This window comes from Falco punctatus, assembly GCF_963210335.1.
Source record: "Falco punctatus genome assembly, chromosome: 4".
NCBI lineage: Eukaryota > Metazoa > Chordata > Aves > Falconiformes > Falconidae > Falco > Falco punctatus.
The window spans coordinates 3,437,773-3,462,431 of record NC_137583.1 but is presented as its reverse complement, the minus strand read 5'-3'; the positions used below and the strand labels follow the sequence as shown (position 1 = coordinate 3,462,431).

The following is a 24,659-nucleotide window of genomic DNA, read 5'->3' as shown; positions in this document are numbered from 1 at the left end:
TACATATACATGTGTTTGTATAAATAAACAAATATAAAAATAACACTCAGATTAAGTAATTTAGTTACCTGTTCAACCTTTATGTCATATTCTCCATGGACCTTTTTTCCACGAAAAGCCTTGGCCCTGCAGGAAAAAAGGGAGAGAGAAAATCAAGGATATAGGTATCTGTAATCAGTAGCTATATAAAAGCTTCCTGTATGGCCTTCCTATCTTGAGAATACACTGATCTACTAGTTCAATCTACCTACTACACAGATACAATTCTCTATCCTTTGACATCCTTGGGCCCTTAACATCCCATCACACAGTATTTGGGGATTAAAAAGCATAATGTGATTTTCAACATTAAAGTACATACTTAAGTATACTGCAACACATATTGCACAATTACTTATTAATATAAAATGAGTACCATTAAAAAGATGCAATCTTGCTCTCATTAAAGTCAATACCACCAGTGGAAATTCATTCCAATGAATTTCAACTCAGTGAATGAATTTCAGTAACAGCCACTCATGGCAATCTTTATCCAATTAATTTATTTAGGAAAACTGGTTTATTGAAACACTATGCTTAGAAACTTCATATTTTTTTTAAAGAAATTTATCAGAGGTACTGGAGACTGCTGTCACCAAAGATGAAAGCGCATGATTTACTAATCAGGTTTGTTTTTTCTAAACTATAACTTGAGACAATGCAATTAATCTGAAGGAGTGTTTATGAGTAATCATTGTACACCAGGATTGCTATGATAAAACAGAACTGAATTCAGCGATCCAGTCTCCCAAGGCTGACAAGCAGACATTCTTCTAGGAATGTTAGTTAGTTCTATGCCTTAGGCAGCATGTATCTGCTTTGGAGTAAATGGGAATTTTTAAAAAAATAATAAATCTGTTCACAAAATGGAACTACTCTAACACTCTGAAGGTGGAAAGGGGATGTGGTATCAGTTTCTCTGCACCTTTTTTGCTCAAGACTAAGCTTAGAGTACCTTTCTGGCTTTTATTATATGTGGGCCACAATTTGTTGCACAATCCAAAAACAGAACAACACAGGACATCTTCTCAAGTGTTAACAAAAAGTACCACCTTTACCCATTTTCAGCATCTGACAAAATGCTATTCAATTAAATCTACTTCATCAGTGAAAGTAATGTATATTACATGTTAAAACCATTCATCATTGCTTTTGGAAAATCCTTTTCCCACTGACATCCAGAAGAGTTTCACCACTGGTTTCAATAGTGAAAGAACCAAACTTCTAAATAATCAACTGAAAACAGTGCCTTTGGCAACAAAGTTCTTAGAGGTATGTTAGGTATCATGGATAACAATATGGTAGAAAGCAAAGAAAGTGTTTACACTGAAATGGCATTCTAAAATATTGCCCAACAATTAATACTGTACAAATACACAACTAGTAAGAAGATAACAATAAAGAAAGCATTTTCATTACTATATGTTTTCTTATAATAAATCCACATGAAATATGAAGTTTGAAATCCATCATTTTATTATAGGAGGCGCATACTCAGCATAATGTTATCAAATGTTTTTGGCAATAACAAAAGTAGAACTTAAATATACAATGTCAAAAGTCTAACAAATATCATTAACCACTTACTTTTCTGTCCAAATTTGTTTTGAAATTCCATATAGCGAATATGAAAATTACCTCTTGAAAACTTTGAAGATGTCTGGACATGGCTTAAGTTTTATAATGCTCTTTATGCTGAAGCTTCAGCTGGGCCACGTTAATCCAACAGGGACAGGAAAACCAAGGACATCTGTATTACTTCTATAAGTCCACAAAAGCCAGACCAGAGAGGAAGTTATCATGTTCAAAGATAACACCACACCCACCTCAGAAGAAAAGCAACCAATTCATAACAACAGACAACTTCAATGCCTCTTTGAAAAACTAAAATTTACCACTTCAAAAAATATTTCAAACTGCAGTTGTGATTCCCATCAGTTTAACAGTAATGTTATTGCTGAATTTTACTGGGAACAGGACGAGCTCCTACATTTGTTCTGATGTGGCAATAGGTGAGGTAAACGCATTACTGGACATCACATAACACAAATTTAATTTGAATAGAATTACGTTGGCTACATAACATGATAATGTTACAGTGAAGCTGTCTCTTGAACATGGGAAAATAAGCTTAGAGCAAGACTCAGTTTCTTCAAAGCTGAATGCTAACTTGACCATATAGAGAGATTAAGCCTCCCCCAGTGCTTACCCTAAGAGGTACCAGCAACCAATCCCTTCTTTAAGAGAGGAAAGAGAACTAAGAAGCCAGCGAGAGCCCAAGAGAGGGTCTTCTATTCTTTAGCACCGGGTCCACTGCACATATTGGAATGGGCTCAAAACATCAGTTAATTATTAATTAGTGAGATGCTATTCTTTTAAATTCTGTCTTTCTATTTAAACATCATTTAGATGAGGCAACCTTTCAACAACTAAACTCTGGCATGACTCACATTTCAACAAATGACTTCAGCTATGAAAATAAACAGTAGTAGTAAGTGCTGAAGTTAAGCAATCTGGGGCTTGAAAACAAACATGACTTTTAATCATTTAAAGAGACTTAATTTCAAAGTAGCTTTAACCAACAGCTTTTATAAAAATGTATAACATTCAGTAATATTGTCCAAGTGTTGAGCCAGAATCTGCAAGAATTTCCTATGATATCCTAAAAAATAACTTACAGCTAAAAGTCATGACTCAACAACTTCAGAAAAAACTCTAAGATTAGCATGTTTCCTGGGAAATAGAACCTAGTTTTCATTTTATTTACTGTACTTAGGAAATACAGTCATACCCTGCTTGAATTATTTCCCATTTGCAATATGAGAAATGTGCAATCTTATCATAAAGACATGTATGACATGTTTTAATTAATTTATATTTTCTTACTGAGGGGAGATGGAGAAAAAAAATCTCTGTTGTTATTGATTTATAGAATTCCACTGAATTGTAGTTTGGATTCCCTGTTATGCCTTATTACTCTGAGTACTGAGCATGGAATACCTGCGTATTAACCCTTGGCACACCTCCACAGGAAGGAATTCACGCTTTCCGGCCAGGGACCCCAGGCAAGGTGTTTGAGAAGAGTGAGGTTAGCTGTCAGCATGAGTAAAGTTAAAAAACCAAATGTGCCCCAATTCAAGTGTCATATGACTGCCTATAGTTGATGATTTCTTGCATTGGTTGGGAGGGGGGGGGGGGAAGAGAAGGAAAGAAAGCAGTTTATTCATCTGAAACTCTGAGTAACCGCTTGCTTGCCAAAGCCTAAAGGCAGAGAAAACAGACAGCTACTAATATGGATGCTGCCTATTGGAGTTACAAGCATGACCTCTTATAGTCAGCATCTTTTCCAAATATGTGAAATATTTATGTATTTCGTGCTTTGTTTTGTGGTTAAAGATCTTTACACAACCGTAGGATATACAGTTGCCATAGATGCAGCCTAATACAAACTCATACTGCTTACTGAACTTTGGCAAGGACAATGAATGAAGTAGCAGTCACTAGAAGTGTTTCAAATACGTAAGAAAGACCTGAAATATTTCCCTCTTAAAATACATAGCAACTATGTACATTTCCACAGTATCTTACTATGCCATGAAACCACAGTTTAAACCACATTTAAACGAATAAAGCATTAAAACCGGTGCTACATTTGATCGGCAGCAAAATCAACAGGAAAAATCACTTGCTAACACGCAATGGGTTTTACTGCTTCAGTTTGTATTCTTTAACTCGGCAGCGATGAGCTGGTCAGCAACAGTCTTTCCTAAAGTCAAAGCACATGTCCAGCAAACAGGTGGGGTCCAGTCCTGCAAACTACTGCTTTTGTGCATCACTCACCTGTTCTCACAGCTTCCAACACCGCGACTAGTGCCTGTCAGTTTAGCGCAGCACTTGTAGACTGCCTTCTGTATGACCAACAGAATGTGCACAGGGTTTGGTTCCATTTGAACACCAATTTCTGGGCACGTCTGTACAGTGATCTGGAAATGAATGACCAGTCCTATCAAGAAGAAGATTGTGTGCTCAAAAATAATTACGGCACCGGTTTACGACAACAGGGCAGTCTGTTCATCGTTCGGAACAGTGACAACTGCAGACCGTCAACACTTACACACCGCTAGCATCGTTTACGTCGGGCAGGGCAACACGCAGGTACACACACAGCTGTCTCAGGGAACTGGTTCACTGGGATTGCCGCGCGCATGTGAGGATGCTGGCGGAGTACTGACACTGAACCAGCCCGACCTCAACAGGCGTGAAAAGCAGGGCACGCTAGCCTCGTAACAGAACAGAGAATGTGAAGAGAAAAGCAAGCCCGGTCTTCAAGTTCAAATTGAGTTAGAAATAACTGATTATTTAATTGAAGGGGAGAGAGAGGCGAGAGAGCAGATTTAGTCTCAAAGTTTTTGTACCAGAAAAACTATGGTTTGTATATGCTGCTCTAATTTCATGCTGAATCAGAAACAGTCAATCTACCCCCAGCTGCTAGTATTTTCTATTAATTTAATAGCAATATGACTGTGTCTAAGATTTCGCCAGCATCCCATTTGTACTGCTAGGTGATCTGGTAACACAGGTGCTAAAAAGACGCAGAACACTGGCGCAATCATAGAATCCCTCAGGTTAGAAGGGAGCCATAAGGATCCTTGCAGGACACCTAACACTAAACCGTATGACTAAGAGCATTGTCCAGACGCTCCTTGAGCTCTGACAGGCTTGGTGCCATGGCCACTTCCCTGGGGAGCCTGTTCCAGTGACTGACTGCCCTCCCTCTTTTCGTAATGTCCAGTCTGCACTTCCCCTGGCATGGCTTCATTCCACTCCCTGGTGTCCTGTCACTGGTCATCAGAGAGAGGAGGTCAGCACCTCCCCCCCCCGCTGTCACCCCTCAGCTGATCACCTTGTCCCAGGTGGAGAATCCAGCAGTTGCTCTTGTTAAATTTCATACGTTCAGTAGACTTGTCTACTGTCCCATGAGAAAGTATTGAACAATCTAATAAAATCATGTATCTTTTAATTAACATTTCATTGATATAATCTAGACACATTCTAAGTACATGGTTTTTAGAACAGCAGTTAGTTCTAAATATATTTGTTTTCAGTATGAAATCAAAAGAATCTGTCAAGGAAATAAAGGCTTAAAAACATGATCACGTACATATCACGAATCCACAATAAGGATCACTTTAAGGAGCAGGATTATTACTTCTTCCATATGCTGAGGACTTTTTAGACTGTTATTCGAACTTCTGTAAACATATGAAAACCATAAGAAACTGTGATCAAAATACGCATATGGTAAGATTTGCATAATGTTTTCATTTTATGTGACCTAATCTACAATCTACTGAAACCAGTGGGAATCTCTCTACCAACATCAATGGGCTCTGCAACCGTCTGATAGTATCAACAGTTGCTACACCAACTTCCACCCAATCAGCTTAGCTATAAAGCTCACCGTTTGGAACTGCTATGATGATGCTATCATGACTAAATATAACAAATTATTAAGAAATGCGGTTTACAGACTTTCTTTTATTTACTTGTCCCACATTTCTCCAAGACGCTGGTAAGAGACATACAAAAAATTAAAGTATCCTATTTAAAACCTGATTCTTAAAGACCTTAACACTCTTAAATAAATTACTCAGATTCTGTAAAGACCTATTTGGATTTAAAACATCATCTTTTTTTCTTCTGTACTGTAAAGTTATACTTTTGGCACTTGACCCAGCCAGTATTTCACTCTCACATAAAACACTTATGCTTTGTCAAGCTATTACTCCATACAGAAATTGTCTTAAAGGAAGCAGACCGTCACCACAAGAGTTATAGAAGTGATAGAACATATCAAATGCATGACTTTTAGTTCTACTAGTGCTCCCTGTTGAGTTGGATTTCATTAGATTAATGACGATCTCCATTACCAGGAGTCTGTAAATTTGAACAGCAGCACATTTCATTGGGTCTGAAATAGCATGGCTTATTTTAACAGGTTCCATAGCTCACATTTGTATTGGGCCAGTTAAGTTTTGCTGTTAATCACTCAGCTTGATGAAATGTTGTATTCAATGGAGGCACTGTAATTGGCAAGGACACACAGATTGTTCTTTCTAGTAATTCACTGTGTGATCTGACAATTCACAGAAACCCTAACCAAAAATTGATTAATTTCATAAAAACCTTTTTTTCCCCCTCAGTATGACAGTCAAGACACAATTTATGCAGTCCTCATTCTAAGTCATTGCCTAACTTTTCAAAAGGGAAAATAAAACCTTCATAAAAAAAGAAAGGAAAAAAAAAAAAAAGAAAAAAGTGCTAGCTTCTGCCAATAAGTAACATATGAACAACTGCATTTCAGCCCATTATTTGTTCAATGGAGGTCACAATAGAAACGAGCTCTGAACATTTTCTTCTGTGCCCAATGGCACAACATGGCCACCATTTTTTTTTAATATATCACATTGTTTCCACCAGTACAATATGTCTCAGTCTTTCACTGTATATCTTTACTTGAAATTACTGTCTCGACTACTCTTATACCAATTTCATCAATGGGGGTACATGGAAAGAGAATTACTGGGAACAAAAGCGAGCACTTGCAGTCCTAGGGCACATAAGGGAGTTATCCCAAATAGCCTAATATGAGACCTGCTCTACCAAGCTACAGGCTTTCTTCATCGCTGGTCTGCCCAGTTTCATTGAGGACCATGAAAGCACAGCTACCCCAGCAGTTCAAACATAACAGGGCAGCAGAAGACATCTCTAGAAGCAGCCATCCTCTGGAACAAGGCTTTCCCTCCCCTGACTTCTGCAACTTGCAGCAAAGCCTTTGTTAAATATGTGCTCAAAGAACAGAGCTCCTGTGCGGAGCCTTTCCTCTGCAAAGGCACTGAACCATCGTACCCTTCCCCAGCCCCTCTACCAGGGATGGCTAAACTCACGAAAAAGCAGAGTACACACTTCCCAGTGGAGGATTTTCCCGATCAGACAGTGCAGAATGTGTGAAGAGATTCAGCTCTAAAAGCATATCAAAAAAGAAAGCATAGTGATCTAGAAATTAAGAATGCAAGCTTATTAAGTAACAATTACTCAGTTTCCCTTTTTGTGCTGCATATCCACCTTGCTAGAAACGTTGTTGGTTTTTTTTTAGAATAGCTTTATATGTGGCACCTTCAGAGGCTTTCACAATCTCTGACTCAATCCCTTTGTTTTTCCCACCTAATTTGTTACTAGACTTTTCTTTTTTAACAAATTACTTCATCCCCTTGGCATATATTTGAATGTTATCTCTGTTACTCTGATTATTTAAACAAAACAGTGTCATTTTGTTCTTTTACAGAACAGATCTTCCAGCCCAAGAACGACCTTTGTTGTTTTAATATGGAGCCTACCTATTTGTCACTCTGTTCTGTGCCTGAATGCAGTGTTTTCACCAGAAATCTAACAAAAACGAAAGTGCCTCCTACTCTTGAATCTTTCATTTGAGCTCAATTTTTCTGGGTCTTTTGAAGCACACACTTTACTGAAAATGCCTAATTTTCTGCCCACTCAAGGTGAAACAAGTACTCTTTCATGACCAAATGCTAGTGGTAATGTCTCAAAATCCCACACCTCCGATTATGTAATATTTACCATTAGCCCATTCCTTCTGTGCAAGATTTATAGTCACGATGTAATTTCTGTGGGCTTTTTGTAAACTAGATGACAAATGAAAGTATTTTTAAATGTTCATTCCATCATCACTAGAAGACCTCATATGTGATGCAACACACTATAACCTTTTCCAAATCTGTTAGACTCATTAGAACAATGCTTTCCCATGGTTTAGGGTCATAAAAATATTTTGTACTCATGAGATGAACAGAAAGTCCCAAATCTTATGCAGGAAAACATCACTAGCCAGATTAGGCTAACAAAATATTACTGTTTAAATACTAGTGAAGGTTTTAGTGGTTCTTAGTGCTATAGGACTTAAACTGCATCTTCTGCACCAGCTGCTGTAAGTTCCTTAATCTTATCTACTATAGCCAATGTAATAATATTGCAGGCTAAATAACAAAGTTAAATTTGTCATTTCCAAGTCTCCCCACCAATTAAGTCGACCTTTCTTTCCAACTTTTCATTCTATTGCGAACAAAGAATAAGTTAATGTTAATGAGCAGCTCCACTGTTTAGAAAGTAAAGCACTCTATCTTGAATAAGTGGCAGAAATGTTGCACAATGCAGTCACTGTTGATTAGTTTATGACAGAAAAAAACTAAACCATCTAGAAATATTTTAGTTTACTTTTTTTCCTATCAAGATAAATAAAATAAAGCAAGCCTAAAAGAACTAACACTATCAGAATCACACTAACAGAAGGTGATTTCTAACAACGTCTGAAACACCATAAAGACCAGCATGGAGTAAAAGAGTCTTTGAGGCTGAATCCACATTATTGATAAACTGTTCGGCAAGAATTTATCTGCCTTTTAATTTTGCTATTTATACTGAATTCTCTAAGGTATTTTAATGCCTCAAAGCAAGATGCATGACTCTGTGAGGTGACAAAGTCGGAATCATTTATGTCTGGAGACATTACAAGGCGATACTTTGTACTTAACGTGTTGGGCTATGTAAACATACCAAAAAATTTTTTTTTTGCATTTTCACCTTTGAGGATCCTGCATTTAATATAGAAACTGTATCTTCGAAACCTCTCCAGCTGGTTCCCCTCTGTGCTTGCCCTATAGACAAGTCATGCATGTCTGTGGGAGAAAGCAGGAGAGCCAGGGCGCACCTCTGAGCCCCAGTTTGCCAGTTGAATCAGACTGAGCACATCAAACCGTCAGTCCTGATGTCAAACCTTAAATCTCCAGCCCCACACAGGAGCAAGACCCAGTGGAAACACAGCGTAACAGGAGAAGAAAGGATTGCCACAAGTGCCAGAATATCTTAAAGATATACATACATATACATACATACAAAAACCATACTCAATCAAGAGTGGCCTTTAGAGAGAATAGCAGTGACAGTACAGGCAAGTCCAAGTATTTTTTTTCTTTTTTCCAACTGGACCCCCACAAGCATTCCACACCCCTGCAGAATAATTCTGTGAAGCTAGATACTGAATGAGATTGAAATGAATTAAGGATTAAAAGATTTTTCGCAGATCAGCTATTGGTTTGTTCTGTGGTTTAGAGATCCTTTCACCTCCACCACACAGAACTGGGGTCTCTTCCGATTCCAATTGGCTTCGTGCTGCAGGAATACTAGGGGGCTGCATTTGAATCAAGATCTGAAAGAACTGGTGTAAAACAGCCTTTGACATTTTGGTTTTTTTGTTTTTTCCATGCAACTGAAACTTGTGGTTTTATACTTCTTATACTAGGTTTTTATAGTGTCTGAAGTACAACAGTCATGCGTTGCCCTGTTTCTCTGAGCAGATCAATTAGAAAACCTAGTCTTTGCAGCTCTACTTAATTAACTAGGTTTCGCATCTTCACAGATGCAGTAGAGTATATGGGTTTTGCTGCCCTCTTCTGTAGAAAGACATGTATATCAGATGGGCTAAAAAATTATTCCCGACCACAGATAAATGTAGATCCTGGGTCATCTTTCTGGCTTTGAGCAGCTGCACTGGTATCAGCTCCACTCGGAACGAGCAGCAGGGCCAGGCAGCAGTCACACGCAGGGAAATAATTCACTGTCATGAAGTTAGGTGTATGCTTGTGCTGAATGACGGATGAACCTAACCTGCAAGTCATTTTAGATCTACTAGAAAAAGCAGATTAACAGCAGCAGTAAGAACTCTCTACGTATTTAACACAGTGTTAGCAAAAACCCACAGGAAAATTAATCACTGAAATCAACATGGATTAAATTACTAGTAATTGCTAATGCTTTCTATGCTCCTCTCCTATTTTATGTTGCATTAATGAACAATGTTCAGGTGGGGATTTTTCTCTCGCACATACACACTCAGATTCCGCTGGCTTCATACCAGTCTCCTCTGACTCTAAATAAGATTCCCGGTGTATCAGGAAGCTGGGGGTACCCCCAGTGCAATTCCCCTCCCCTCCCCGCCCCCCCCCCCCCCCCCCCCCCCCCGGGAAGGAGGGATTTCATGCACTGTGCTCAGCAGAAAAAAAAAAAAAAAATTATCAGTTATTGTGGAAGATTGAGCCTCAGACACATGCATTTTATCTACCCACTGGCTTTGGAGGAAGGTTCAGAGTGATGCCATGAAAAAAACAATTGTTTCAAGGTACTCAAGTTACAATAGCTATCAGAAACACATTATACTGGTAATTCTCAGTAGAAGGTGATACCAAGAAAATAGAAAATACTTTTCCCAGTATTATTTTTTCACTTTTTTTTTTAACCACTTTTTATATTTTTTCGTGTTCTGCAGGGAAAAGCATACAATAGTGTAGCAGGTTACCATTTTGCCCTATCTAGGGTATCTCCATATATATTCCTTCTCTGGTCATACTTTTAGACATACTGGTACTTTTATCCTGACAAATCATCACTAGAATTTTTTTTCAAACAGGTTACTATGTTTGCAGAGACCTGAAAATATAGTACTTGGTTTTTAGCTTGTTATTAACTCCTGCAAAACATGCACGAATGGGTTCTTCTGAAAAATATGGCAAGGAATATATTTTAGCAATGCTCTAACCCTTTCACTAAAAAGAATTGTCTCTCCTGCTCAGAATTAAGCTTCCAAATACATTATAAAACTAAACTAACCACTGTGTATTTTAATATTACACTTTAAAAGTATAATCACATATAATTTTGTTTGTACTTAAAATATCCATGTTTGGTTTATTGATTTTAATATTCTCTAAAAAGCCAAATAACTAAAAGCCTGTGTTCCCGAGGATTTTCAGCTTCCCACTACAGATTAGAGAACAATGGAATTTTCTGGTGTTGCTGAAGTTAGTGAATTATATTTTCCTCTGCATTAAACTGGCAACGCAACCAATACGCTAGACTGGAAGCATGACTCACCCTTTCCCCAAGTGAAGCTGACCTTGGCAATATGGGCTTTAAAAATCCTTACACTGGAACAGTCTATAAAAATAAAAGCCAGGTTAAGACTATTGGGATCTGCAACACAAAACACACGACAAGTCGCAGGTATGTTGTGACAGAAGGGAAGTCATTAAAGATGAGAAACATGACCTGGATACACAACAATAACTTTCCTTAGGGTAGTATCTGACAGGTTTGGATTTTTCTAGACAGCTGTGTAAACACTGTATTTGCTTACAGTGCATCTATAATTATATATAATACATATTATATTCTATATAAATATATTCTATATAAAATATAATAATAATAGGATCTGATTTAAAAAAAAAATCTCCATGAATGATACATTTGTTTTGTTCTAACTATGCATTACAGTGATACAAAACCCCACAATTGCTCACACCCTCCTCATTATTTGTAAAACAAAAGTGATCTGAGTTCTTAGTGCTTAACGCACACTGGAATTAAGCAGGTCCCCCACTGTTCCCAGTGGCTGCTGTACAGCAGCATAAGCTCCTCCACGCAAGGGCTGTGCTACATTCAGGTCACGTTCAGCTGTGGAAGTGGTGCAATATGTAATAGTATCCTGTACCTCAAATTTGGAATTTTGAAATTCAGCAGTGTGCCAACCTTTGGAGAAGAGATCTGATGAGGCCGTGTCACAAGCCCAGAGCCCGGGCTGACCAGCAGTACCTGACAGCGGTGAGGAGCAGAAGCCACTGCTGAACATGGAACTGTATTCTAACATCTCTTTCCCTTTCGAGACGGGCACTGCCCTTACCCCGCTCCCCCTCCCCCCCCGCCCAAAAAAATGGTAGTGTAACATGAAACAACTAAGACGCAAACATGCATTCTCTTTTGACATATATGATATATACTAACATATAGCAAGAGTTGTAATGATTCTGTAACTGAACAATTCACATTTACGGATTAATTCCCCAAGTGCCTACAGGGGTGAGAACAGGACCTGTTCTCTTTTGCAAACAACAGCAAAGGCTGTTGCAAAATCTCAGAGATTTGAGCAGATCTTCTCTCTAGGAGCTGTGCTGTGAAAAGATGGCTGTAATTTTAGTTGGTGACATGTATCACGTTAGTCAAGGATGCCCAAGAGATGAACTGAATCCAGCCCTATGTCATTTTGTGGGCTACACCCACCCACTTTTGTCCCTAATGGGAAGTGGCTAGCTTATGCTATTAGTCACCCCTCCACTAATGCAACCTTGGGCAACCACAAGTCTGCAGTCCGTGGCACTGATTCATTTGGCCACGAGTCGTCAGAGAAGACGACAGGAGTACTTTTCCCATGAAGACACTGCCATTTGGCAAAGACTGAAATGGCAGGCATGTGCAAGCCTTTGTTACATAAGATCCAAATCTGCAGCTAGTTACTGGTAAATATTTTTGCTAGTGGATTTATGACTCTGGGCAAGGATGATCGTCCCGGTCAGTAAACAGAACATGAACAAATAACAGCATTCACAGTAAGAATATTTTCTTGATTATTCCACAGTAAGGCCTGTTGGGACAAAAATTCAGGATGTGTTGAAAACCTTTCAAAATTGGAGACCTAGGATATCCATACTGCAAGTTTAATTTCCTTAAGAAAAAAAGGCTGCTACACTCATTCTGCTTTGCTACTGCATCAACACAAATTAGTCTGTAGTTATATCAGTAACTGCTTTGATACAACTCTCGTATCAAAATCCCACATAGTGGCAGACTGCCAGTTTCTTCTAAAATCCTTCTTTTTTCCAGTGGTGAACTAGGATAAAAACCAGAGCAAAACAAAATGAGCAATAATTTCTAAATTCCTAACAGCAAAATCAAAAGAAGTGTCACCAGGCTTTGCAGACATGGCTATTAATTTCTTTACAGCAAATCAGCAAAATATTTCTGACTACTTTTGAAGTCAGCGTTTTCTATCTTTCAGCCTGTATATGCCAGTTCAGAGGCATTTTTATCCCCAGTAGGTTTTATAACTTCATTTTCTGTAATCACATCTCTCTCCTATAGCAATCATCAACAAGCCTGGTGAGCATTATGTTTATTAACTTCATTTTAAGCTCCTGTAGTCTGAGCTTCTTCATTCTCATGAACTGCATGCCACATTCCATTGTCCAGCCGGTAATTCAAAAGAAATTCACATTTTTGAGTTACAGGCTGAGTCTTATGTACTAGTTTTTATTTGTGGGTTTTGTTTTGTTTTTTTTTAAAGGATTTCTTATTAGTGGAACTCTTTTGATAATGTAGTCATAACATGCACTAATATGTGTTGTTATTATTACGCAGCATTTACATACATATGTACATATGTATATATACATATATATCTTAGTATATACATAAAAAAGTAGTATTACTATTGCATAGTACGTTACTATGTAGTAAATAAGAACAGATTATTTTGTCAGGGTTTAAAGGCAACAAAAAACAGTCTTAGTAATTTTTAATGAAGACTGCCACAACTACAGGTATTTCTTCTAAAAGCATTTCAAAATTCACTTCCACCAGGATCACTCCAGGCAAAAATTCTACATCTCTTCATGTTACTTTGCATCCTCAGCAATTGCCTTAAACTTCATCAGGATGCCCACTTGCACCACTTGGCTGGAAAAGGGAAGCGAAGCGAGGCAAGGTGAGTCCCCGCAGCGGCTGCGTGGGTGCGTTGAGCGGTGCCCGACTGCCCCGCCATCCTGGGGGCACAGTCATCTAGTTTGGTGAACATAAACAATTTGTAGGTCAAAAAGTATGAATTGCAAAATAACAATGTTTTAATTTTAAACTGAAACACCAGCCACTGCAACTAAAAGTAATTTGGATAGTGATTTCCATCTGTTTAGTCTTGCTACCTGTTGTGAACTCTGTTTCTGCTCCTACAAATTTTCTGAAGGATGAGGTATAGCTGACGCATTTTCTCAGTGTAAATAGGTAACAGAATCATGGAATAGAACAGAATAAGTAAAGCAAACGAACTTACCACAACCCAAGCTATTGCAAGTTTTTCACAAGGCACACGGGTAACAGCGCTGTTAACAGCCAGAAGCGCCCCTCCCCCCCTTTTGCTTTCACATTTTACCTCTGTTTGAGGCTGAAAACTTAAAAAATAAATTTTAAAAAATATAAAGATGGAATTATTTACTAAAAATAATAACAGCTAGATGAGAATCCCTAAAGACTTCTTTCTCCTAGCACAGAATCTCTCACACAAAGTTGTCTTGTGTGGGAGAGGGGAAATGGTGGGCTACACACCCAGCTTGAGGCCCTGCCAGCCGGTGGTCCCCCACTGCGAACACAGCACCCTGTGCCCCTTCTGGCTGGCACACAGCTGTCAGATCCAGCTGATCGCCTGACGGGGAGGGGCAGGGAGAAAGAAAGGGGGCAATCTCCTGCTCATAGATGAACACAAGAGGGGTCTAGACGTCAAAAATTGTGAGACAGAGAAAACTGGGACATTCTTAGTACCAGTTTATGAATTAACTGTTTTGCATCATTCAGCCAGAAGCAAGAACAGGACCCATGGCCACTTATGGTCCAGTTTATCATTAGGCCTCTTTATAAACAACAGAGGAATAAGCAAAACTACCCAATTTTTGTAATTTGTAAGAGACTAAATCCTTCTTTCCCAAAGTGAAGACTAGCCTTGTGACTGCACACCCATACCCTGACAACCCTCGGTGACAGAAAGTACAGGCAGAGGAAGGTGACACCTCTGATGGCTGAACCCTTACTCCTCTCCATCCTCCCTTACCAGCTTCTGCACAAACTATTGCTTCACCCTTCGTACACATTCCTTGTTGCAGGCCAGTGTATCGAAAAGTGATTCAGAACACCATATTTTCAACATGTGTGCTCAGAAAGGGACAAATTCAGGTCTCTGCAGCTCTTTACAATGCAGTGTTATTTCCTCAGCGAGCTCAACAGAAAAAGAGATGATCATTATTGTACATTCAAACATACACAATTCCCAGTTAGGAAAAATATCTTGAAAACACTTCCACAGTCCTTTCACAAATTGCACTGGTGTGTGCACTCTGCTACTGAGGAAGAAACTAATTGGACATCAAAGATGTTCCACAGTCTCTAACGACACCTACAGCATGCTCCAGCACACTCAGGAGCACAGAGCCTGCTGCCACGGAATGAATACCTCATGCCAGGCCACGGTGTGCTCACCCCCGTCCTACCACAGAACACATTTCACATGCCTCCTCACTAACAAACATGACCTCTGTTTACTAAAACAAAAGCCAAAGAGCTGCTATTTCAATAACCACAGTAGGCAAAAGAACAGAAACATTGAACAGCAGAGCCTTGCTATGCATCTAATTCCAAGGAATCTTAAAATCCTGAAAGAACGTGGATTAATCATTCATTCTTGTCAGCACAAATAAGCAACAGCCCTACACCATTCAAGACATCACAGTGAGACTGAGAAGACCACCGCCTGTCCTCTGCATCTGAACTTCCACGGAAATGAAAGACAAGCACAGAGTGCTTCACAGCAAACAAAAAGGATTTATGAAGCAACAGAAACAGCAAATAGGAAACATTCTAAATTACTGCTTTTTAAAAACCACAATCTCTAAAGGTAGCGGTCAAGCCCTAAAACACTTCATCATTTCGATACTTGTGTGAATCACCCTATTTTGAACATCACTTCTGGATCTGACAGTCTGAAGAAAGCACTTCTTTTAAGGGCTTAATTCAGTCCCACAGTATTATGATACTTTGATTAACTCTCAGTTTAGTATGAGAAAACATCAAATGCATCACGATTTAGATAATAGTGAGTCTTTTTTTTTTATTTTTTGTACTATCCCTCTATAAAAGGTATTACAACTCTTTGTCTCATCCCTGGATTCATACTTTTTTACTCCTTTCCCCTTCTTCCCACCTACCCAACCACCCACCTGCCCACACATGTTTAAGACTTGAGAGCTTGAACACTTCTCAATCACAATGTTTATACAAAGTTTATATTTCATTATCACACATATCTTTTTTCTCTTTCTGTAGGCAGGCTATAGCTCTCGTTTTTCTGCAAGAGGATCTCAATTTTTTCATCCTGTTTGCCTAGGATGGAGTAGTCCTGGCAACCAAGTTTAAGTAGACTCTGAGGACTAGTGGTTTCTTGAGAAGAATTTTTTTAACTCAAATCCCTCAATATGCTCCTTTCTGAGTATCGGCAGAAAACCCATTACCCTGAACAGATGGGAGGTAGTCTGTGGGAAGACAAAATCTGTTAGATCTAAAACTTATAATACAAGAATATAATAAATAAGTCTGAGTCACAGGACTGATAAAAATCACAAGATTGGCTTAAGAGATCCCTTCGTTTTAACAGAAACATATATTTTAAGGAAAATAGTATACATGACTCATTGTTGTATGCTTTTGATTCCCTTCTAAGGAAGTTTAAACTTAGTTATTTGAAAGGAGAGCTGAGATTTTACTTGCTTATTAAAGCTGTAAACTTAATTAAAAAAAAAAAAAAAGATGCTCACAAGAAAATTCTCAGCGCTCACAATGTTAGGACAGTTAGTAAGCTGTGTTAGTTTTTCTGAAGGTGTGGAAAAGCAATTGTCAGATAAACTTCACTATGACTTGAACAGCTGCTATGCAGTGACTACTGTTCAGCTCTAATTAAATCTCAGTGTGATCTCATTTGAAAACAGTAAGGACACAAATCAGGTCCAAAGAACATACCATTACATTCATTAACTCTTTAGCTTCCTCTGCGACACAGGGGTGTTTGTTTTAATCTTCAAACTTGCTGAAACATGTACTTTTGGTTGACAAAAGCTTATCTGATTAATTTGAAATTGTCATGGCTTGAAAAATAAGAGACATGAAATTTACAAATCCAGCAAAAAAGATAAAAATCTATCATTGCTCTTCTTTTAACTGTTATCTCCTTCTTCCCAGGGCAATGCTGTAAAATCTTTTAGCGTAAATTGCTGACTCTGGCACAAAAAAGTCGAGTCTCCTAATGACAAAATCAGCTACTTTATGCAAAATTTGTACCCTTGTTCTTATACCTTCACCCACTAGCTAGCTAGGAAAGCATTTTTTTAATGACGTGAAATACAGACAGACGATGCTAATGTTTCCTCTATCCTTTCCGCTGTCTTCCTGGTCACTCAAAATGATGCTTCCCCTCGCCCCCCACCCTCCTCCACATCTCACTTTTTAACAGTGTCAGTATAGTCACCATCAGCTACTTTTCCAGTTTTCTTTCCTTTCCCCTCTCAGGTTCTATTTACTTTCTGGTGCTTTAATTTTTTCCAAGCTCTTTCAGGGTTTTATTGCTGTTTCATGTTAAATTAGCTATTTCGACAACAGACATCTAACCTAGAACTGGCAGATCTGTGCCTGTGTATGCCTATGTTACACACATATGTGTGTATATATACACACAAATACATTTGGGTCTTTAGAGGTCTGCAAAGAGATGGCATCTCATTTCCTTTAGTGACTCTATAAAACCTTGGCTTTCTTTTAAAGAATACAAGTATTGTATCAGAGTCAAGAATCACTAATTATGTGGTATTTTGCAAACCATCACCAAGACGACAGAAGGTAAATTAACACAGTGAAACCTCCGTTAACAACCATTCCATCATCTGTTGCTTAACCTCCTAATTAAAGGCATAGCAAAAATACACTCAATAACTAGTTTGTTGTTTGTTTTTTTTTTAAGCCCACTATGCCAATAATTTATAGTTTTGTGCACAAAGCTTAACTGTATTTTTCCTGGGCTTCACATTTAATGAAATTCATCCCAGAATGTACAGGCATGTGCTATCATGCAGTCAGTGAAAATTGTTGAACTAACCACACGAATATGACACGGACACCCATAATGTTGATAGCGACGGGTATGAAGATAAGGATTCAGGAGAAGGTAACCTACAGTAAACCAAGGAGCAAGTTTGGAAGGAAAGTACCAGTACAGCAACAGGGACTATGCCTCAAATCAACCCCACCGATGACTTTATACCCTTCCTTAATGAAAGGGATGAAGAAGGGAGACAGCGCTGAGAAAGTGGACTTGGAAGAAGAGGAGAAAGAAGCCATAGAGATCAAGTCCAGAGAGACAGAACAGTTTCACAGTCACTTAAAGATGACTCAAGCCCAGTGCCTTGACCCTCCTTGTGGCCACAGCTGCACTTGGCCACCCAGGCCGGCATTCATGCAGCTGCCTGGTAATCCAGACGAGGACAATGAGACCAGTGATTTTTGCTGTTGCCCCAAGAATATAATGTGTTGTAAGTAAAACAGCAGGAAGGTGGGGACGCAGGCACAAGTGAGGATGGCCTCTTAACTTTAAATGACAGCAATGGTAGGTGACTGTAAAGCAGCACAGAAACAGATCCACAAAAATCCAACTTCGTGCAATTTGCAATTCCCAGTAAATAGCACTGTTCTATAGGGCTACACCTTGTTAGTAATTAATTTTAATTTCTTATATATATAAAATATATATTTATATAATTTTCTGTATTTCATATGTATATCTAAAATATTTTATATATATCTTTAAATCCCTTTTATATATACATTTTTTACTCCAATAAATTATTTTAGTTATATATATATCTATGATATACCACATATTATATACTTACTTTTTTTAAGAAACCAAGGGAAGATTATTTCATTAGCTTGCAGTATGGAAAATCACTATAGCAAGTGGGAGTACTGGCTTTTAGCAAGAGCCTTCTTTTGACAAGAGTAAAATTTACGCTAGGCCAGTAGAGTCCGACAATCCCCATGGAGTCTGACTCACCAGTTCTCTTAAGATCTTTATCACCTGAATCAATACAGGTTCTCAATGCCTTGCCAGTTATTCCAATATTGTGATATGAGACTAAAATGAAACTACGGAAACAAAAAACTTCATTGGATTTAATTGGAATAAGGGCAGAATAACACTGATTTTTTTCACGCCATAGGGTAAGAAGGCTAAAGACTAATTATGAATTATCAGTAGCATTATCACCATCTAAAGTTTGCCATTATGAAATCCCAAATACCCTTATAAAGAGCCCTTAAAACAAATCTCAGTCATCAGCTAAACACAGACAAGGACAACAGCTGTATTCTTCTTCATTTGCAGTGAGGTGAAGATCTGCCAGCACACATGATACAATTTTCTAATAAGCTAAAAAGAAAATTTAAAAAGGAGGAGAAATAGCTTTACAAAGCTAATGCAAACAACTAAGCTCACCCTTTCTCTCTTCAAGGAATTTTCAAGCAAAACAGTCTTTAGGCCAGATAAAAGAACACAGTTACATAACCTATCTCAACACGATATACATGTTCCTCACTCTGAAAAATATCAGACTACAGAAGACATATGCTAACGTTTTCTTATTTAATTTTAAGCATTTTGTGATATTATAAATGTAAGGATTAAAACCAGAAAGGGCAGGAGAATCATTGCAAAAACACAGGTCAATTAACAGAACAAAGAAAAAAGCACAAATTGCAGTTTTATAGGGAACAAGATGATGCCTGTAAGAAAACTGAAAGAATAACTCCCTAACATACAGCCCTAGGTAAAGCAATTTATTTCCTTCTGCATAAATTTCTCTCTCAATTAAAAAAGGCATTACTTCAAAAAGAATTTCTCAGGTTAAAAAAAAAATATTTAAAAAAATCAATGAAAGGTTTTGATTATGTAAAATACTAAACCAAAATTAATCTATTCCCGTTTCAGCCCATGACTCACTGTAAGTTAGTACCATGTGCCTGAGTCACTTGCACACTATTTGTGCCTCAAAGAAGGATGCATAACTCAATGATAACCGACTCATAATTTAACACAGTAATAGTAGATCACTATTACCCTGTTCCAACAAGCTTTCAAATTCATACATACAGAATAATTTACGGCAGCTCATGGGTATGTCTTTTCTGACAAATGTTCGTGTCCCATTAATTTGAAGGGCACACATTTATGTATTATTTTGAATAATGAGACAGACAAACAGACAGTTCCCACTACACCATAAGAGTTCACATCACAAAACCATTACAAAGGGAAGGCAATTACATCTTTTGGACCAAGAGGACCATTAGTTTCAATATTGGTGACCTTCATTAGAGGAATATTTTGTATTTCAGCTAAAGGCGAAAACTTTCAGGGTGGGAGATGTGAATATACACATCTACAAGAAAAACATGTGAGCACTGTAAGCATTACTCATTTTTCCCCACCGTATCTATTATCTGTGCAATTTGCTTAGCTTGTTGAGCAGGAGAAATGTATGAACACCTGCATATCACGGGCCAGCTTGCATCTGGCAGATTTAATACATGAGAGAATTTCAACAACCAAAGAAAAATGTCTGTCCAGCAAAGAGAATGTTCTTTACCTCAAAACGTACTCTGTGCAACTTCCAAATAACTGGAAAATCACTAACATAACTGATATGTATTCCGTAAGAAAGATATGCCTGATTGCTCAAGATGATTTGGACAGCATAATAAATGAAAATCTGGTACCAAACTGATTATAGGTGGTTTATATATGGACTCACTAGTGCTCTCAACAGACTTCCCAGTTACTGACATGGGCTTTGAAAATATTAAATCTCAATAGCATATTTATTATTAACATTATAATTAAATAAGAAACTAATCTACAACAGATGGGAATGGGAAAAAGTATTATACTTGATGACATCTGGGAAAAAATAATTTTTCAAGTAGAAAAAAGCAAATGAAAAAATATTTGCCTTCACATGCCTTCATTCTCATAACTCGTGTATTTCAAAGCCTCATATGTTCCAATGAAGTAGTCGTTTTTCAGGGATTTTATTACTTCTGAATGCTGAGGATTGGCAATACTGCTGGTTTGCTAGCATTCTGCCATATGTAAACGGATCTAGACAAAAAAGAATATCTATATTTTTCATTACTTTCATTACTCTTGGGAGACTGTTCTGATCTTCACAAGAATAGAAAAGAAGGAATCACCACAGCAAATAGACCATTTCTCACAACGTGTTTTCCCCTGCCGGCATTTATATTATGGCTTCAAAGACAGACTAGTTTTAGAGATTCCACAGCTGAAGGCGAATCGGCAGATGTCTATCCCTCCCCCCACATAGTTACTAAAAATGTTCTGACTTCCTTATCTGCCTACATACGGCTTCCAGCCTTTTTCAGTGATAAACCCTGTCCCAAAGAGCACACATCCATTTGCACATTACCCTGAAAGAGTAGTGGATGGGGAGCTATTTATTCCTCCTCCATCCCATATAACCACAGATGCTATTCTTAACTGTCACTCTCATTTTATATTGTTCATATTGTGTGGGACAAGACTATTTCTTTTCTTGAAGCTGTGCTCACTACAAAACAAAATGCCACCATAATTTATTCCTTGCAAATTGCAAGCATACTTCAGATACCAACTGGCTTTAAAACCAGAATAATAAATGAGTATTTAGATATCATTTATCATTCTTTTGTAATGCCAGCAGTGCAACACATCATCATCTCAATTTCATCATCCTTTGCCTTAATTTTAAATCTAAAAGTATGATATTTCATTCTCTTTCATAAATACGCAAATGTCTTTAGTGTGCTTGAAAACATGAAGAAAACCCGCAAATATGCTTGACATGAAAAATATCAGTAGCAAAAATCTCTACTGGTCTAAAAAATTTGCATAGTAAGACATTCATAACAATGTAAGAGCTTGCAAAATCCACTCAGTTATGACAGTCTCCTTGTTTTAGAAGTGCACGTGATTATGGCCATAGCTAAATTCGATAATTTTAATTAGAAAAAATTCAATACAGGTGGCACTGTAAGAAAGCCTACAGAAGAAAAATCTCAAAGGAATTGAAAATGCAGAGAAAAGTGTGGGTTGAATGACAAAGCACATTGTACTGAAAGGGGAGTTAAAAGGGACGCTAATGAGAGGAGTTCAAGACAGTGCCAATTCATTTGGAATGTAACCATAAAAAATTGCCAGTGATTCTGCAAAACGTGATGACTCATACCTTCTCTCTCTCTCCCCCTATCCACCGTGATGCTTCTCAAACCTTATTCGCTTTTGTTATTGTCTCTACATTTTTCATTCCTTTTACAATGAATATGGTACAAGTTGATTAACAGACCTGATAAAAGCAAGGACATCCTGAAAGGTCTACTGCAGTGAAACACACCAGATACTTTAACAAGCTGTTCACTACAGCATTAAAACTAAGAGTACTTTTTCACAGTATATTGCTGCTGCATTTGTAATCACTGTATTTAGTCCATCTTAACAAAGAATAACTGTTTTTCTTCCCTCCGTGAAACTGAACAGATCCAAGTACAATTTCCTTTCCTTTACAGCCACACCATCTTAATAAAGCTTCAATTTCACATATGGAATTACAAAAAAGAAAACCCTACCCTTTAGTAAACTGTATTTATTTAGGCATCCTTAAAACATCTTAAACTGTTCTTTCCAGCGGAAGAATGAACATTCTACTCTGAAGATTTATTTCACATATCACAAAAAAATGTTTTAAATGGCTACATACAAACAAAAAGTTTGTTAAATAATGGCCTTCCTGGTTTCCAAACAGGATCTGTACTTGTACTTTTAACAGCTGTCATTTTTTAATTTATTCATTAGCAAGACAGTAGATCTGTCAAAAAGAATGGCTAATGTGTAAGTAGCATGCATGCAAACACATCACCTGGCACACAGTATGTGGTCATATATTCCAAGGTAACGATATTGCAGACCTCTTCTGTGGGTGCTTTTGTGACTTTTTAGAGGTGGTACTTAAAAAGCAAAATAGAGAATTTATAAAAAGGTAATCTGAAGTTCATATCCAGAGACATCTGAAATTATTAATGACACTAAAAATCTGCTATACACATTCTTTTTTTGAAACTTATTAATATACTTTAACCACTCTCCCTGAGCTTTTTTACCTACCAGTGTCTATAGTGGGGAGTAGCTGAAGGCATGATTTTTTTACATTTAGGTATTCAGTGACATGGGGCTTTCCTCAAAAACAGTAATATAAAGCCACACACAGATCCAGAATCCATTACTACCAGCAAATGTAACAGAAGGATTTGTATTAGATATGATAAGAATTAAATTGCTAACTGATGTAATAAACTGACATCTGCTGGTAGATGGGCTCACAATAATGTTTTTATCTTGAATTTAGTGATACCTGAAATGGTGATACAAATTATGGATTATTCCATAGTTAGATAACTGAACTACAAATGGGAATTTTTTTCCTGCATTCTAGGTCCTTCATCTTCCCTTCCTCTCACTGTAGTGGTCCAATGGGATTTTTCCTTGAGAATTTTAAAGAGATAATATTTAATTTCCAGGGGCAAGGTTTTCCAAAATACTGCTTTGTTGTTTTTTGCATTCCTGACTTAAATACTTCATAATAACACCAAGTCATTATTTGCATGAGTGGTAGTCAGTTTTGTGAATCTGTAATTACACAGAATGCTTACAAACATTACAACTGGAGATATGCTGCAATTTAGAAATCTCCCATTTAAAGAAAATGTTGCAATTTCTTCAAAAGCATTGTTCCATCAATGTAAAATAATTACCATTTTATAAAAAAGCAGCATGAAAAGAGATAGGGAAAAATCTGCTGTATACCACTCAAAATAAAAAGCCATGTTTTTTTAATATCTCCAAATCTAGAACTTTCCAGCACACATGCATGTTTAAAAAAATATATACAATCCGTACGCATCCTTCCACACTGACTTCACAGAAATGACTGGCTATTTCCTATTATCTGCTACTTAGAATATACTAACATCATTCGTCTAATGAGTACATTATGTTGCTTTTTTTGTACTTCAAAAGATATTGAAGAGGCTACTTATTTTGCTAGTCAGTCTAAATACACATAGAGATTCTAGAAATAGATGGTCTTTTGCAAGCAGAAATGAATTCACCCTGCACATCCTGAGTTCAGGTGGAAGCCATCTAGTCACAGTTCCACAAGTTGACAAAACCAGCTGAACTCCTTATTTTATATACATACTTACACAGCCTGCTTCTATACGCACACACACTACATATAGAGATGCAAAAGTGCAAAGCATTTTATTGCCCTTAGCCTTCTTCAAAAGCTCCTATAGGGTAAAGACATGGAGATCTACTGTCGGTTAGTTGTACAAAGATTGACTCATGAGTAAATAGGAAATTAAATCCTCCCTGAAAGAACAGTCATAGCGGTGCCTGAAAAATAAGGGCCACAAGTGAAAAAAAAAAAAAATGGCAATGCATTCAGCCACAGATCATGTATTTATATTAAAAATTTTCCCCTGTATTGTCATCTGAATTGTCTGAATTTTGCATGAATTATATATAATTGTCTGAGCTGAATTCAATATAAAAGGTGTGTTGACTTTACTACCTTACTCACGCAGACTTGTTTTCCAACAGATGGGAAGCAACTAACTGTGACCATGGGAACTCCCTCTAGAAGCAGCTTATAGAAGAACAGACTTTCCTGGTGTGCAGCTGACGTAGATGCTGTCACCTGATGAAGAGCCATTTTGCCCAAATGCCACATAGAAAATTA

The 24,659-nt window shown here is 37.6% G+C and overlaps 1 protein-coding gene across 1 annotated transcript in view; it reads right to left on the bottom strand.

The window, feature by feature from the left end:
* The window catches only part of SYN2 (synapsin II), a 196,166-nt gene that overhangs the window by 122,478 nt on the left and 49,029 nt on the right, over nt 1-24,659 (bottom strand). The window contains exon 2 of the mRNA XM_080386165.1: nt 69-126. Within this exon, the coding sequence (XP_080242291.1) occupies nt 69-126 (58 nt within the window). The remainder of the gene's footprint in view (nt 1-68; nt 127-24,659) is intronic.